The sequence below is a fragment of the Narcine bancroftii genome, chromosome 6 (assembly GCF_036971445.1).
Source record: "Narcine bancroftii isolate sNarBan1 chromosome 6, sNarBan1.hap1, whole genome shotgun sequence".
In the NCBI taxonomy this organism is placed as follows: domain Eukaryota; kingdom Metazoa; phylum Chordata; class Chondrichthyes; order Torpediniformes; family Narcinidae; genus Narcine; species Narcine bancroftii.
The window spans coordinates 186,000,350-186,019,088 of NC_091474.1; the positions used below are offsets into that span (position 1 = coordinate 186,000,350).

An 18,739-nucleotide genomic window follows, 5' to 3' on the forward strand; every position below is an offset into this window, starting at 1 on the left:
CCTAATTTTGTAAAAGAAAGCAGAATGGCAGAAGTAAGAATGACTGCGCTTGATATGAAGGCAGCACCATTTGATTAAATGTGCTATCAATGAGTTTAAGTAAAATGAATGTCAACAGGTATTGAAGGGTGTTGTGTTTGTAAACCCTCCAGTGTTGGAGCTTGAAAGGTAAATAACAGAGGTAGAGCTATCAAGATATATTCTTGCTTGAAGGCAGTAAATTCTCAACTAAAGGTGATGGCTGATATATCAATGATTCAATAGTCATGCCACACAATGCACAATGTACAAATAGTTAAAGGGTGAATATGCAATCAGGAGGTGTTGTATTGGCTGGAGCCAATCCTTGGATAAAGAAAAAGATTTATAGCTGTTGAATGCCAATCATCTCAACTTAAGGACTTTGTTACAGTAGTTCATCAAGGGAATGTCCCAAGCCCAACAGTCACCCATTAATACATCACAAGCATTTTTGCTCCATGATAACTTCAGAAGTGAAGTTGTCCCATGAGAATGCCATCGTACTCAGTTAAATTTGCAGTTATTCAGACAATGAAGCAATCCATCTCTGCAGCCAAATAGGCTGGGACTATTATCATTACATCAAGTAAAAGTGACAAGTAGGGTCCATCTCTAATATGTAAAAGTTGAAGTGCTTCCACCTGACATTAACACCATTCCATCTGTCATCATCTCCACCATCAGCACTCAGTGGGCCATCATTGACCAGAAACTTGACTGGAAAACTTACATTAAATACATTGGCTTCTGTTGTGGTTGAAATGCCCCATGTTCCATATTCATTCCTTTTACACTCTTTGCTGCAATGCATATCATCTATGTTTCTCTTGTCAGTGATACATAGAACAATGCAGCACAGTACAGGCCCTTCAGCCCTTGATATTGTGCCAACCCATATACCCTTTCCTTAAAAAAGTACTATACCCTCACTACCCAATAACACTCTATTTTACTTTCACCATGTGTCTGTCTAAGAGTCTCTTAAATGCCCCCAATATTTCAGCCTCCACCACCATCCCCGGCAAGGCATTACAAGTACCCACAACTCTCTGTGTAATAAAAATACCCCTGATGTCTCCCCTAAACTTCCTTTCCTTAACTTTACGCATAAGCAATTGTTTCAGTAATTTTCTTTTTAACACTATTGTCCACACTTTTTTATGTGACACTATACACTGCAGTTTATATCCCCTTCATTTTTGTTTTTAATCTTTCATGATCTGCTGTACTAAGTAAAGGTTGACTTGCACCCAAAACAAAGATTTTCACTGCATCTGGGTATATATGACAATAAACAATTCAATTCAATTAATGATACTGTACTTTTTTTTGCACAGGGAGGAGACTGCTGCAGATGGAAATTGGATTGTAAATCTTAGAATAGATCATGAATTCACACCCTCGCCACATTATATGTAGTAGCGGTGGCTGCAACAAGCAGTATTAGAAAGTATTAGTATTAGAAAGAGAAGATTTTTCCATGTACTAAGTGTGTAGAGTAGTTATGTTAAGTACATGGAGAGAAATAGATGGAGAATGTCTCCAAGATAAAGGACAGGAAGTCTACCTTTAGGGAAATGATTGGAGGGAGAAAACATTTCCCTGAAATCAAATGGGAAGGGAATTTACATCAGTGAAGGGAAAAAGAAGGACACTCAGAGAAAGTAGCTTTTGGAAAGAGATCTGAATGGACTTAACTTGTGTATTTTTTTAATTGTTAAAATTAACAAGTACTCCCAAGAGTCATATTACTTGGGTATGTGTGGTGAATAGCTAACCTGAATTTTTTTTTTCCCAAGCTTAAAGGACTGTAATGATCTTAAGGGCTTTTATATAATTTAATGTCAATTTTTCTATATTAGGTATGAATTACTATCTGGCTACAGTACCCTTTCTGGGAGCAGTTGAAGCAGGATTGTTTGAGAACTGGCCATTTGAAATAAAAATCTTGCCACCTGAAGAACATATGGATGATTTTTGTTACACTATAGCTGATTGCCATGGACTGAACCCTGAGATGATGGCTAAATGGACAACATTCTTCCAGGTACACTGATTTTTAAATGATTGGAATACTGTGCATATTCATATACTTACTGTACCTTATATAATAAACTGAAACTGATGCCAATACTGTTCAGAAAGAATATGCCCCGTGGAATGTATCCAATTGCATGGTTTCTCCATCATGAAATGAGGGCCTTAGCATCCAGGAGAGTAGGAAGCATCCTTATCTGTCCTGTTCCAGGTGTACGTTGGATCATTTGTTCACACAGAGACAGAGAGGACATCTGAAATAATAAAAACACTCTTAATAATATAAAAAATGGGTCTGTGCTAGTTTTAAGGTAATCTTGTGGATGATTTGCTCATATAAATTAACTGATGATAAACTCAGCTAGCAAATCCATTGGCTGGCAACTCACAGGCTGGGTTATTAAAAGGGTTAATCCTCTCGAAGCAAGTTAGAAGTCTTGTTGTTTCATGTTCACTGCTATTCCAGTTAGGAAGCAAAAGCTTTCCATTCCAGGTGAAAACCCTCTTTGACTACACCATAGGCAGTAGTAAACAGTAGTACCATAGATGGTCATGCTAAATATGCAGAGGAAGATATAAATTAAAAGGGAAAAGCAGGCAAGCTCTACGGACTCCCAGGAGCAATCTCCTCCTACCCTCACATAGGAATGTCTGATCCGTACCCCTGGCATTGAGGATATCCCCCTTTAGTGGATGAACTTGGTCCTTCCAAATGTTCCCATAACATTATTTGCCTAACTGTTCTTTAAGAAGGAAGAGAATGTGCAGTTGTTGGCCTTGGGGGGACATATGACCGACATTCAAGTGCTGCTCGCTTGATCTCTTCTTCCTTCAAATATTGTCTTCTGATCCTGCTCATAATATTGTGCAGAAAATGCAAAGAATACAATGGTGCTGAAAGTGGGAAGTTTGTGAATTGGTAAGTAGGGGAAAGAATTTGATTGAATATGAGAGAGAGTATCTGAGGTAAAGGGCAGGATTCTGATAGGGACACTTCCTCTGTCTTCTCTTCTCCCTGACTTTGGAGGTGGATTTGAGAGTACTATTGCCTCTAAGGGTTCCTGGGCCACCTTTAGCAGCGACTGTCTAATTTAACGTTTCAAAGCCGCATCAGAGAACCTGGGTGAACTACTTGTTTCCACAAATGCAAGTGTCAGATAAGTGACTCCTCCAGTTTGCAGCCAAAATACATTTCCTTTAAGACTAACAAAGCTAGACTGGGTAGGGCACGTAAAGGCAGCATCATATAATTCAAAAGCCAGAGGAGTAGCTATATTAATCAATAAAAATGTACCAATCAAAATAGAGGAGGAAATAATAGATCCAGCAGGGAGGTATGTCAGATATATTCAGAATTTTGGAATTTGCTCAATGTATAGGCACCTAATGAAGAGGATCAAACATTTATGCAAGATATCTTTTTGAAGATTGCAGATACGCAGGGGTATATACTGATAGGAGGGGACTTTAACCTTAATTTGGACTCAAAGATGGATAAAACTGGAAAAAAGACTAGCAGTAAAAACAAAGTAACCAAATTTATGGTTACATTAATGCAGGAAATGCAACTTTTGGATATATGGAGGAGACAACACCCAAAGGAGAAGGAATACTCAAGGATAGACCTGTTCCTGATGTCAGCCCCCATCCAAGGGAGAGTTAGGAAAATGGAATATAAAGCTAAATTGTTATCAGATCACTCACCCCTGTTATTAGCAATAGAGCTGGAGGATATCCCACCGAGAACATATAGATGGAGATTAAACTCCATGCTACTTAAAAGACAGGATTTTAGAGAATTCATTGAGCGACAAATTAAAATGTACTTTGAAATAAATACAGAATCAGTGAAAGATAAATTTATACTATGGGATGCAATGAAAGCGTTCATCAGAGGACAGATAATAAGTTATGTAACTAAGATGAAGAAGGACTAGAATCAGGAAATAGAACAGCTGGAAAGGGAAATAGCAAGTACAGAAAAAGAATTAGCCATAAGGGAAGATACAACAAAAGGAAGAGAATTGGCAGATAAAAAAAAAATATGAAACACTACAAACATACAAGGTGGAGAAGAACATAATGAAGACAAAACAGTATTATGAGCTAGGAGAAAAAACGCACAAAATACTAGCTTGGCAGCTTAAGACAGAACAAACTAAAAGAACGGTATTGGCATCAAGGAAAAAGGACAAACAAATTACATATAACGCAACGGAGAATAATGAAAACTTCAAGGAATTCTACGAGCAACTATATTGAACTGAGAACGAAGGGAAAGAAGACAAAAGAGATGAGTTTCTAGCTAAAATTGAACTACCAAAATTGCAAGAAGAGGAGAAAAATAAATTAATAAAATCATTTGAAATAGAGAAAATACAGGATATATTAAAAAAACTGCCGAACAATAAAACGCCGGGAGAGGATTGACTCCCAATAGAATTCCATAAAACATTTAAAGACTTATTAATTTCTCCTCTCCTGGAAGTAATGAACCAGATTGAAGAAACACAAAACATGCCAGATTCATGCAAAACAGCAATAATTACAGTAATACCAAAGACAGGGAAAGATCCACTAACACCAGCATCGTATAGACCAATATTTCTACTTAACACAGATTATAAGGTAATAGCTAAACTATTAGCAAACAGATTGGCCGACTGTGTACCAAAAATAGTAAAACTAGATCAAACTGGATTTATTAAGAAAAGACGAACAACAGACAATATCTGTAAGTTCATTAACTTAATCCATGCAGTACAAGGAAACAAGACGCCAACAGTGGCAGTTGCCTTAGTCGCAGAGAAAGCCTTTGACAGAGTAGAATGGAATTATCTATTCAAAGTACTACAGATGTTCAACCTACCAGAGAAATATATTAATTGGATTAAAGCATTATATAAGGGACCATTGGCCACGGTGACAGTAAATGGATATATATCAAACCAATTTAAATTAAGCAGGTCAACTCGGCAGGGATGTCCACTATCTCCCTCACTGTTCGCATTAGCTATAGAACCACTGGCAGAACTGATAAGTACAGAAAATAAAATAAGAGGGATAAAAATAAAAGAGAAAGATTATAAAATCAGTCTATTTGCAGATGACATCATAGTATACTTAACAGAACCATAAATATCAATAAAAGAATTACATAAGAAATTGAAGGAATATGGAGAAGTATCGGGGTACAAGATCAACGCAAATAAAAGTGAAGCAATGCCAATGAATAATGCGGATTTCGCAAAGTTTAAGAAAGAATCACCATTTAGATGGCAAACACAAGCAATCCGATACCTAGGTATACAACTAGATAATAATCTAGGCCATCTATACAAACTAAATTATCAGCCATTAATGAAGAAATTACAAGATGACTTAGAACATTGGAAAGACTTACCACTAACACTGATAGGAAGGGTAAATTGCATTAAAATGAATATCTTCCCAAGGATACAATACCTATTCCAATCATTACCAATTCACTTAACAGAGAAATTCTTCAAGGAGCTAAAGAAAATAATAAGGAAATTCTTATGGAAAGTGGGGGGGGGACTAAGGATAGCACTAGATAAATTAACAGAATGGTACAAACAAGGGGGCTTACAGCTACCAAACTTTAAGAATTATTATAGAGCAGCACAATTAAGATACCTATCAGATTTTTATCAAACAAGGGAAAAACCAGATTGGACCAAATTAGAGCTAGATAAAATAGGGGAGAAGGTACCTGAACATATACTTTATAAGTGGGATGAAAAGCTGGTGCAACATAGGAATTCACCAGTACTGCAACATCTGCTCAACATTTGGAAGAAGATTCACGTAGAAAGGAATAAAACAAATTATCAACTACCAAAATTAATATTGATGCAAAATCAACTAATCCCTTTCACAATAGATAACCTTTCCTTTAGAGAACGGGAGAGAAAAGGGATCAAAAGAATAGAAAATTGTTTTTCGGGAAATAAATGATTATCCTTTGAACAAATGAAGGACAAATATAATATAACTCACGATACAATGTTTGCATACCACCAACTGAAAACTTACTTGAAGGACAAGTTGGGAAGCAGGCTGAGGTTACCAGAAGGAAGCAATTTTGAATATGTGATTACGGACACAATGATAATTAAAAGATTTATAACAAACATGTACATCAAATTGCAAGAGAAAGAGAATGAGGAAACAAGCTGTAAACCCAAACAAAAATGGGAACAAGATCTAAACATAAAGATAAAGAATGAAACATGGGAAAAGCTATGCTCCGGAACTATGAGAAATACAATAAACACGAGGTTACGCCATGATACAATATAATTGGTTACACAGGCTATAAACCATGCCCCAAAAGTTAAATAAATGGGACCCAACAGAATCAGATAGATGTTTTCGCTGTAAGAAAGAAACAGGAACGACAGTACATGCAATTTGGGCATGTGAGAAAGTGGAAAAGTTTTGGGAAGATCTAAATCGGGTATTAAATAAAATCACAAAAAGCAACAAACCAAAAAATCCAGAGATCTTTCTTCTAAGTAATATAAGTAAAGAACTTGGACTTGATTTGGATGGAGCACAAAAAAAGATTTATTATGATAGCCTTAGCTGTAGCAAAAAAATGTATTATATCAACCTGGAAATCAGAAGATAGCCTAAGAATACAGCAATGGTGCATAGAAATTTAAAAAAAGTATTCCATTGGAAAAAATAACATATAGTTTAAGAAATAACATCACAGTATTCGAACAAATTTGGGAACCGTACATGGAACACAACAGAGAAGTCCTACCATGGACCTCCACCACCTAAAATGACAGAAGGAGAAGAAGACGAAATGAACTGACCCAGTATGTAAAAGTAAATGACACAAATTTCTTGTTTATTTTCATTGTGTGATGACATTGTTTAATGGGTTTTATGTATCATATATGTTGAATGTTGAGTGGGTGGGGAGGGGGGTGAAGGAGGGAGGGAAGGGAGGGGGGAAAAGGGGAGAAAATGACATTGTGTATATTCAAGAGGGAAATGTTTGTGTGTATTTTGGTCAGTATGGTTCATAGTGTGAAAAATAAAAAAAAAATTTAAAAAGACTAACAAAGCTGCTGTAAAAAGGCAACAATAGTGTCTTTCAATAAATTGGCTGCAATTATAGCTCATACACTGAGATCCCATTGAACCTATTGATTACTATTTTAAAATAAGATGATTCACCAATAAGCAAAGTAAAACAAGGGAGGCATTGGGTGGGTTAAGGCACTGATTTTTTTTTAACCTTGTCTGAGCTATATGTAAAGGTAAAAAAGGAATTGGTTCCATTATTGTCACGAATACTACATTTAGGATATAACATGCAGGAAATTCTTTGACTTTTGTCTACTGTACTGTTGTGTAGAAAGAGTTAATAAGTAATCTATCTGAGGCATTGTCTGCAATAAATTAATTCTGTCACTTAATTTTTTTAATTAAACCTTAAAACCTAGCTTTTTAACATTTATTTATTTATTTATTCAACAGCTACTGAAAAGAACAAAGGAGTTTTCCCAAATCAAACTGTTACCCACCATGTCATCAGAAGAGGATTATACATGGCAACATATGTGGAGGGCACATGTAGCATCGATTGAAGCCGCACTCCCAAAATTTTCTGATAGGTTGATTTAAATATTTTCCCTATTTTTTCGTTCTGATGCAACTTTCTTCTTTCCAGCAACTCAATGGTTTTGTTCCCACCTTCAAGTATTGTATTCTAGCTTGCATCAAATGCCATGGGAGCATCAGTGCTGTGCTTGTTGATTTACACCAGCTCCCACTTTTAAAACCGCTAACATTTTTCAAGTTCTCTCAGCCATCATTCGCACTTGTAAAGGAGACTACTGCGACTCTATAGTTCTTCAATATATCTTCATCTCTCCTCTTCTGCTCACCACTAAATGTAATCACTCCATCACTGATGACCATACCTTCAGCTGATGTGGGCATAAGGTCTGATCTTTCCCGCACTAAACATTTGCATCCTGCCATCTGTCTTTCATCCTTAAAGGTGCTTCTGAAATCTTTGATGAAGCTGTGGGCAATCTGCCTACTTTCTCCAGATGTGGTTCAATGTCAATTTAAGAACATCCCTGTGAAGCACTCAACAACATTTGTGCTATGTTATGAGTGCTATATAAATGTAACTTGTTAGTAGAACAAAGAAAGTGCTTGGAGCAATTTAGGACAAAGACAGCTGGGTCTCAACGACTGAGCATTTATGCCAAGTCGAACAAAGGAGGCCAGTCATGGATTAGGTGTATTAAAAAATGAATTTCCGCAAAGGTAAGGCAGGATTAGAGTTGGATATTAATCAGGAACTGCAAGCAATAATAAATGTGACCCAAAGTTCAATTTGGCATCAGTTTGTTCTATTTCAACATTCTCAGAGATGAATAAAGCCAGTGGATAGATAAGAGTTTTGGCATGAACCAAAGCCAACTTCACTTGACACTTCAGCATCAAATTTTGTTAATATTCATAAGGGTGTTATCTAAATGCAAGTTGTTGCGTTAAGGAGAGGGATGTACCCCAATGCAGCAAGTGATTGGATGTGAGTGGTGAGAGATGTTTGACCTCCATTATTCATAGTGTTACATCAAAAGCAGTTGAGAGCCTGGGTCCCTATTTATGGGGAGCCTGCACTGAATCAGAATGTATTCAGGGATGTTTCTTTCTTGCTGTTGTTGTACCCATTCATCTGTCAGCTGGAGAACAGAATTTGTAAGAGACATCCAGCCAGAGGAACACCTGTTCAGTCATGTTAATTTCTTGTTTTACAAGGATCCACCTTGTAATGCACCCTGCTTTCCTCTTCCATCATCTGTCAGTGGTTTAAAAGTGCGTGTCGAAAGAACCAAAGACTTGTTGATCCAAACCAAGGCTTTTATTAACTAAAAGACTGGAGCATATCACAAGTAGGTCGACCAGTCCAGAATGACCTGGTCTGGCTAGGAGCAATCCTTTAAGACCTGCCAGTAGGTGTGGCTACACTCTCAGCCAATCACAGTCATCCTACACTACCATCTGAACATATACACAGGGGACAGTTTGAAAACCACTGATTTAACTGATAAAACTTCCCGTTGTCTGTTCTCACAGAAGCAGGAATGTTGTACAGTCTTGAGAAATTGAATGAATGTATCTCAGATTAATTTCCAAAAATCAACATTTGAAAATTCTTGGTTAATCATGGGACATTAAAACTGTCTCCGCTGTATTCTAAAGCATTTTTCCTGTTTAAGAAAGTGAACACCTCAGCAGAACAGTGGAAAAAATATATATTTCACTGGCATATGGTGGAAGAAGGTCAATATGTGCCCATCTTTAGTGACATCAGGTATTGCTATGGAAAATATGTGCAGGGTAATGTGGACCGAAAGAGCACAATGGCACCATTCTAATCTTAATGAAGTGAAGAGATATGAAAGCCAGGGAATGCAGTCACTGAATCTGTCACATAGTGAATATATGATCTTCCCCTGCTCTCCATTGTGCACTTAGTGGACAGTAGCAGAAAAGGAGACCAAAGATATTCCAGACTAGTGAAAGTTTATTCAATGTCTAATGTGATTCCCGTCATTTTTATTGAAAGATCATTTAGGTACCAATTCATCCGTCAGCAGTGACCTGGAATTCTTCTTCATATCATCAAAGCCTTACTAGATTATCTGAGAGTCTGGACCAAAGCTGCATAGTACATTCAATCAAAATTGGCACCCTATTCTTTTATCTTTTCCACTATTTTCTTATTGTTTTCAATCCAAGGTATCCTGCAGATAATCATCAATCTGAAACACGTATAGTAGCCAGTTTGCTGGGCACATTCTTGTTACTTGGCTCAGAACACCCATGGTAGCAATGAAGTTGAATTTTGCTAAAAACATTTCCATCTCTGGCACTTCTAGGATCCTCTCTTCCTTTTTCTTTAAATAAATCAATTGACAATCTGGTTGTTAGGTAGACTCTGAGAGTTTGGGTACAGTTCAGAAAACATTTTGGACTTCATGATTTTTCTCTTTCAAGTCCTATTCTATCCAGTCATCTCTTTCAAGCTTCTTCACATGATTTTGTGTTTCATGATTAGTACAGATTGGATATTGAACCTTTCAAAGATTTTTTTTATTGACAACAGTTTTGCATCATCTGAACAGTTTTCTGAAAAGTTCAATTTACCAAATACTCCTTTTTTCAGATATTTGCAAATCAGACATTTTCTTCAATCTCAGATACCTGATTTCCCCAGGGCACCTGATTGATAGGACATTATTGATAGGTTTTTTTTTAGTTTACAACTTTCTCGCTAAGGTCTAATATCCATTATTTATGATAAGTTGGCAGGTTTAAGACATGCTCCATTAGTTAAAATTAAAAAATGCCTGGGAACACGATTTAAATATCAAGATCAGATGAGGTTTGAGATTCAATTTTTAAGATGATTAATACCACATGTTTATGCACACGTCATTGTTTGTTACAGTTTAAAGCTGTACATCGGGGGTCATATGTCTAAAGTTAAATTATCTTGTATTTAGGCAGATGTAGACCCTTGCTGTCATAAATATAAGAGGGGAGGGGCTTCTCTAATCCACATGTTTTTGACATGTCCTAGTCTTGAAAGTTATTGGAGAGATATGTTTAAAACTTTATCCTTAATTTAAATTTAGAGCTTAATCTTTTGGTTGCTCTTTTCGGCCCAACTGGAGAGGACAAGATTCTTTTAACTCCACCCAAATGTCAAATTCTGTCTTTTGCCTCTCCCTGAGCCAGGCATGAAATTATTGCTTAGATGGAAGGATGCTGCCGCGCCTACCCATGCTCGGTGGCTGAGGGGCATGATATGCTGTTTAAGCCAAGAAAAGATTTGTTACTCAATTAGTAACTCAAATATAAGGTTTCAAATGTTGTGGGGGCCATTCTTGAATCTTTTCCACAAGCTCTGGGCATAATAGAAATCCTAAACTTTAGTACTTTGCTGTTTAATGTCAGGAAAGAAATACATTCTTCTTTTAATCTATACAATGATGGTACAGGGATGGGGTTTAGAGAGACATCTATCCGTGCTAAAATTATTAGATGTGTTTATATGTTATATATTCTGGATGTGCTCTTTTTGCATTTATAACTTGCTGAGCTATATAGTTTATCATTTTTATTGTGCATGCAATAAATGAACTATATATCATATTTATGTGTATAAAATCAATGAAAATATTATAAAAAGAAATAAAATAAAAATAAAGAGCAGCCATGCATGACAGGCTCAGCATGAACCCAGCAGACCCTACCCAGAGAACCACAAATAATAAAGCATCTGCCCATCAAACAACTCCTGATTCTTCAGGGCTTTAGAAATAATGCATACAGATTCAGTTTAAAACTTCATGTGAAGAAAATCTCAAATGTGATTTCATGGATTGAGCTTTATGATGAATGTATAACTGTCAGTAACCCAAGTTCCAGATGGGAGGCATTTCCCTTTTTGTAATGCTGCAGAGTTGACCAGCATATCAGGATACCATAGCGTGCGCACTACCATGAAAGAAGTGTGGAAAGAATGACACACACAAGAAGTCGAAGTCAAAGACTGATTTATTGCACTGGCAGCTCTGCTAATGGCAGGGGTGACATCACTGCCGCGCCAGCCTTGAATTGGGTGGTGTTCCTGCTGTTGCTCATTGTTGCCCACCATGCAGGTTTTCACCTAGGACAACGGTCGTTGGGCCCTGCAGGGTCTGCGTGGTTGCTGTGTTCATCGGCCATCTTGTGTACAGAGTCACATCCGGTTAGCAGGCCACTGCAATACGCTAAAAGACCTTAACTTTGCACTCAAGTGTTAAAGAAACATTCATAAGTTGTCAGAAAATTCAAGTATATCTAAAGAATTTCTAGATGTGGATGTATGTGAATAAGAATTGTTCCACATTAGGGATGTGTTCATGGTCTCAGCTAACCATGATTTTGTTTTTTAGATATTTTCAGTAGTGAGGAAGAAGATTTTCTACAAACACAATTTGTATTTTCCTCCTCCATTTTGATCATCCCTAGAGGTGTTATGATGATCAATATTTCCATCCTACATGCTTCCCCTATCCTTTACACTTCCTAAAAAACAATGTCAAATAGAAAACAATTGCAGCAGAAATTCAATAACTTTGATTTTGTTTCCATGCATTTTTTTTAAATGGCAGATTGGCATTCATTTCAGCCTCTGAAGCACAGTTTGGTGTCAGCTGGGCCAATGGAGTAGAATTTATCGCTGCCACTCATTTCCCCACAAACTTCAATCAAACCAACAGCTTTCAAGTGTTTCTGCCTCAGCGGATGCTATTACCTGGAGATCAGGCACCATCTATCCCTGACCTGAGTAAAGAGCAGAACAGAGCCTTGGTTGCTCTCAACACTTTATACGAAGGCAACAAACTGACAGGTAGGTAGCTAAAGATTGACGGGCTGCTGGACCAGTTGTGTGTTTTCTGTTATTGTTTCCTTTGTAAGTATATTTCCATATAAGCAGATAATAGATTTGTAATTTCCAGAAATATTTTTACAAATATTTTAAATTATGTTCATATGTATCATTTCCAAAAGATACTAGTACTGTAACTTAAAACTACTATAGTCAGTTTTGTTTTCTGTAGTTGAATGAGAAAATACTGAAACACTCAGCAGGTCAAGCAGCTGCTGTGGAAAGAGAAACAAAGTTATTACGTCAGATCAAGGATCTTCTTCGAAAACGGAATGAGAGAAAACACGTAATTTTCAGTTGCCTTAGGATGAGGGAGGGGAGAAGGAGAGATAGATAGACAGACCAAAGAGAAAATCCATGGAGATAAACTACAGAACTACAGAAGAATCCATTGGTAGATAGGTTAATGAGAGCGTTACATGATTTATATTCCTTTGTTCAGATAGGTCACAATGTACTTTGATAAGTCAGTATTTAATATTCAATTGCTTTCTTTGAACTGTATCTACTACAGTTTTGGCATATAATTTAAGAGAAACATTAATGAATGACACAGTAATAGCTTTAGCAAAAAATAAAAAAAAGTTTTTAACTGTCTTCGACATCGCATGTATTCATGTATTAACTCGTTAGCCTGAGCAACAATTTTTGATCCATATCTTAATCATTGGAAAGGTCTTGTTGGAGCAACTCAAAGCAAGAATAAATTAATATGCCATATACATTTTAATGCGCAAAAGTGCTGGAGAAACTCAACAGGTTAAACAACATTCTTTTGTTAAGGATACATAACCAACGGTTTGGGTCAGAGTTTTTTGTCAAGGTATACGCAAAAAGCAGGCAGGCACCTGAAAAGAGCAGTGGGGGATGAGGCCTGCCTTGATGAAGTGCTCAGGCCTGAAACATTGGTTATGTATCTTTGCCATTAAGAATGTTGTGTGACCTTCTGAATTTCTCCAGCACTGTTGTGCATTAAACTACAATCACAGCATCTGCAGACTTTCTTGTTTAATGCCATATAAATTCCTAACAGTAACATTTTCTTTTCTGATTTTTTACTAAAAAACTAAAACAAATACAATAAAAGAAAAAACCCAGACCTGCCGTCCCACCCCTTCAGCCAACTCCTTTAAGGGGTGCCAAAAATATAAATTATATACAAAAAAATTTATAAATGTTAAGAACAATTCAAAGTATATCTAAATGCATATATTCCAAATACGGAGACCATTTGCTAACAAAAAAAGAATAATTATCATGTAAATTATAGGTAATTTTTTCCATAACAATACTAGTTTTCAATTCATTGTGCCAATGTAGTATATTAATCGCTGTATTGTCTTTCCAAGTACTCACAACAAATTTACGCACTACTGATAACACCAAGCGTACAAAAGCAATTTGAATTTTATCCAAACCTAACCCCTTCAATGAAATCAAATTACCCAGCAAGAAAATCGTTTGGTCTAATGGTAATGTAAAGTGGTTTTTCCAAAACCACTTTAATTCCTTGCCAGAATGGTTGAACTTTAACACAAGTCCAAACAGCATGTAAAAAAGTTCCAATAAATGAATCACATCTAAAATATAAGTCTGAATTACTAAATCCATATTTTTTTTTAATTTCTCTGGAGTCAAATATAATTGATGTAAATAATTATAATTAACCATTCCATATCTTACATTAGTCAACTTAATTACATTGTCCTGTCACATATCCGCCCAATCATCTTCAGGAAAAATAAACACTAAATCACTTTCCCATTTAAGTTTAGATTTATTCCAATCTGGTTTATCCATATTATCTTGTAACAAATTGTACATAATCGAAATATAACCCTTCTTTGGTACAGAGGAAATCAAAGACTCAAATCTCGACAAAGTAGGTAAATTCATCTCTCTACCATAATTATCCTTTACCAAGGCTCTAAGTTGGTAATACACAAACAAAGAATTTACAGATATATCAAATCTCTCTCTCAAATGGTTAAAAGAAAGAAATTGTCCCTCTTCAAAACAATCCTGTATTGTCTTTATACCCTTAAAATCCCAACTCTTTAAATAATTATTAAACATTGAAAAAGAAATAAGTTGGTTATTATACAATGGGGTTAAAATTGATAATTTATTTTTTGATCACAAAACCCTATTTTTTAAAATCCAGATCTGTAACAAATGTTTCAATACTGGCATATTATATTCCTGTAACAAATTCAAATTCCAATGAAATATAAATTCATGTACCTCGACCTCAGAAATACAGGCCATTTTCACCTTAGCCCAGCTAGGAGGTTGATCTAGATTCATTAACCTACTAATAAACTTCAACTGGGCCACTTCATAATAATTTTGAAAATGTGGTAACTGAAGTCCACATAACGCATATTTCCATGTAAGTTTATACAATGCCACTCGAGCTAATTTACCTTTCCATAAAAACTCCCGTACTATTTTATTTAAATCCTGAAAAAAAACCTCTTGAAAGTAAACAAGGTATTGACTGAAATAATATTGAATTCGGGGGAAAATATTAATTTTAATACAATTGACCCTACCAATCAAAGTCAATGGAAGATCTTTCCACTTAATCAAATCTGCTTTAATCCATTTAAATATAGGCACATAATTTAACTGATACAATTATTGATAATTAACATCTACAAGCACACCTAAATATTTAATTTTATTTGTCCACGTTAATTTTGTAATAGTTTTAAATTCTGAATAATCTCCTATTTCAACTGGTAAAATTTCACTTTTAACCCAGTTAACTTTATATCCTGACAATTCTCCAAATTTTGACAAACACTCTTGTAACTGCTTCAACAACCATTCCGGTTCCGTCAAATATATCAATACATCATCTGCAAATAAATTAATCTTATATTCTTCATTCATACCCTTCATCCCTCTAATTTCATCATTTTTCCTAATAGTCTGAGCTATGGTTCAATAGCCAATGCAAGTAAGGCTGGTGACAATGGATAACCCTGCCAAGTTGAATGAGTCAATGTAAATGGTAAAGAAATCTGACCATTTGTCACCACCCGAGCAATCGGGTTCGTATATAAAACTTTAACCCAACCAATTAAAAAAAGGGCCAAATTTAAACTTTTCTAACACCTTAAATAAAAAATCCCATTCAACCCTATCAAAAACCTTTTCTGCATCTAGTGCAACCATCATAGGATGGTTAGGGTGCTTTTGGTATGTATTGACCAAAGTAATTAATTGAAGAATATTATCTGATGCATTTCTGTTCTTAATAAAACCTGTTTGATCAGTATTTATCAACTTAGGTAAGTACGTAGCAAGTCTATTAGCTAACATCTTGCCTATAATTTTATAATCTACATTTAATAAAGAAATAGGTCTATATGAAGACACTTTTAATGGATCTCTATCTTTTTTTTGGAATAAAGTACTTAAACAAGATTCCAGCAACTTCTGTTCTTCAGTAACTTGTTTTAACACATCTCCAAATAAATCATCATAAAAAATTTTATAAAATTCCACAGGAAATCCATCATCCCCTGGGGACTTTCCATTTCCTATCTTCCTTAATTTCAAAATCTGTAAATGGAGATTCAATTTCCTGAATATCTTTCTCATCTAGTACTGGTAACTTTCATTTAGATAAATAAGATCCAATAGAACCATCATCCTGCTTCTCATCGGAAGAATATAATTTTTGATAGAATGGATAAAACTGATCATTAATTTCCTGAGGCTTTTAGGTAATTATTAAATTCTTTTTAATGGCATTAATAATCCAAGATGCCTGTTCAGCTTTCAATTGCCAAGCAAGTACCTTATGAGCTCTTTCTCCCAGCTCATAATAGCGTTGTTTAGTTCGATTAATTAAGCGCTCAAACTGATAAGTTTGTAAAGTATTATAACGTAATTTCAATTTCGCTAATGCAGCTTTTTTGTCTTCGGTCACATCCTTCTGAAAATCTTTCTCTAACTCAGAAATCTGATTTTCCAACTTTAAACTTTCTGCCATATGTTGTTTCTTAACTTTCGTAGAATAACTAATAACCTGTCCCCTCAAATAAGCTTTTAATTCATTCCACACTATGAAATGACTATCCACAGAATTAATATTCTCAGTCAAAAATAAAGAGATAGGCTCTTTAACAAAAGTAACAAACTCTGTTTTTTTCAATAACACTGCATTAAACCTCCATCTATACGATGAATGTACCACAGTTCTGAACTTTCACAGGAAAAAAGTAATAATGAATGGTCTGATAGAACTCTACTTTTATATTCAACTTGCAGTGCTCTACCCTGTAGGTGTGCTGATACCAAAAAAAAATCAATCCTAGAAAACGAATAATTTTGTGATGTAAAAAAAGAAAAATCTTTCTCTGTAGGATTAACCTTCCTCCAAACATCTACCAGATTTAAATCTTTCATCAATGCTTTGATCAGTATTGCCATCTTTGATTTTCTTATACTCTTCAGGTTTCTATCCAATAAAGGTTCTAAAACACAATTAAAATCTCCCCCAACTAAAATATTTTCATTAGCTTGAGTTAACAATAAAAAAACTTCTGAAATAAACCACTCATCTTCTATATTAGGCGCATAAAGATTAAGCAAAGTCCAAGATTCAGCAAAAATTTTACAATTCCCCCGTAAAACTCTACCTACATTTCCCTCTGAAGATTCTAATTCAAATGATAAATTTTTATGAATCAAAATCGCCACCCCTCTTGCCTAAGAATTAAAAGAAGAAAAAAAAACACATGTCCAACCCAATCTCTTTTCAATTTCAAATGTTCCTTTTCGGTCAAATGTGTTTCTTATAAAAAGGCAATATCAATTTTCATTTTTTAAATATAAGCCAATGCCCTCTTTCGCTTAATTGGGTTATTTAATCCCTGAACATTAAAAGTTGCAAAATTCAAAGTAGACATTTTTACTAACTACTAATATTAAATTTTTTAAAACCCCCAAAATATATAAAAACCACCCAAAGGTAGTAATACCCTAAAAATCTGGGTGTGGTAAGCCCACTAGTGGCAGATGACAATCAAAGTGTTCAGTGTCATCCACCCCCCCCAGCCAGATTCATTATGTAATTTAAAAACAATCAAATATAATAAATATATTCAACCCAATGATTCCAAGCCCAATGATTGTTCCAGAACTTCAATGTCAAGAAGACTTCATGTCAGCTCTTCTTTCTTTCTATTCTTACCATTCTTTCCATACCCATTCCCATTTCCATTTTCCCTCCTCTTAGGAGACGATGGTGAAGACCGCTCATTTCTTTGCAATTCTGGCAATGAATTAGCAAAAACCAAAGCACTGTGATTGTTCTCAAAAAATTGAGATTGAAAGTTTCTGTAAAAAACCTTCAAAATTGCAGGATAACAAAAAGCAAATTTATAGCCCTTTCGACATAAGACATCCTTAGCCGAATTAAATTCCCGTTGTCTTCTTATAACCTCTTGACTCAAATCGGCATAAAAAACACTATTATTTTGAAGCATCAACGGGATTGACTCTGCCGCGCTTTCTGTTCTGCCATTCGTAGAATAATTTCTCTATCTTGATATTTCAAACAACGAGTCAATACTGCCCTTGGTGTTTGTCCTGGAAGTGGTTTTTTCCTCAACGCTCTATGGGCCCAATTCAGTTCCAAACCTTGATGAAAAACCTCTTTACCTAGTACCTCTGGGATCCAATGCTTAAAAATTTTTATTGGATCAGAACCTTCAAAGTCCTTTAGAAGACCAACTATTTTCACATTATTTTTCCAGCTTTGTTTTTCCAATGCATCAATCTTCATCAATAAATCCCTTCTTTAAATCCCTCAATCTACAAAAGAACCTTCTACTTTTTCCACTTTTTCTTTATTGCGTTCCACCTAATTTTGACATTCAGAAAAGGATGTTTCAATTTTTTAAAAGTTATCTTGTACAATGTCAACAGATTTTATACAACTGTTAATATCATTCTTCACTACAGTCATTTCTTGTTTCATAGTTGACATTTCTTCACACAAAGTATTTATTTTTGTTTTCACCTCCATAAATCCTTGGGTCATTTGAATTGACATTTGTCTTGACATACTATCCATTTGGGAAGCAATCCCTTCTAAAACAGTGAATACTGAGTCCAATCCAGATTCCATAGCCACTTTTAGTCTTCCTTCTTGAACTGCAG

At 35.4% G+C, this 18,739-nt stretch overlaps 1 protein-coding gene across 5 annotated transcripts in view; it reads left to right on the forward strand.

Annotated features, from left to right (window-relative positions):
• The window catches only part of LOC138736854 (protein LEG1 homolog), a 205,760-nt gene that overhangs the window by 170,914 nt on the left and 16,107 nt on the right, over positions 1–18,739 (forward strand). For all 5 annotated transcript variants that reach the window (XM_069886968.1, XM_069886967.1, XM_069886969.1 and 2 more), the window contains 3 exons: positions 1,884–2,068; positions 7,576–7,712; positions 12,282–12,520. In XM_069886968.1, coding sequence (XP_069743069.1) covers positions 1,884–2,068; positions 7,576–7,712; positions 12,282–12,520 — 561 coding nt within the window. The remainder of the gene's footprint in view (positions 1–1,883; positions 2,069–7,575; positions 7,713–12,281; positions 12,521–18,739) is intronic.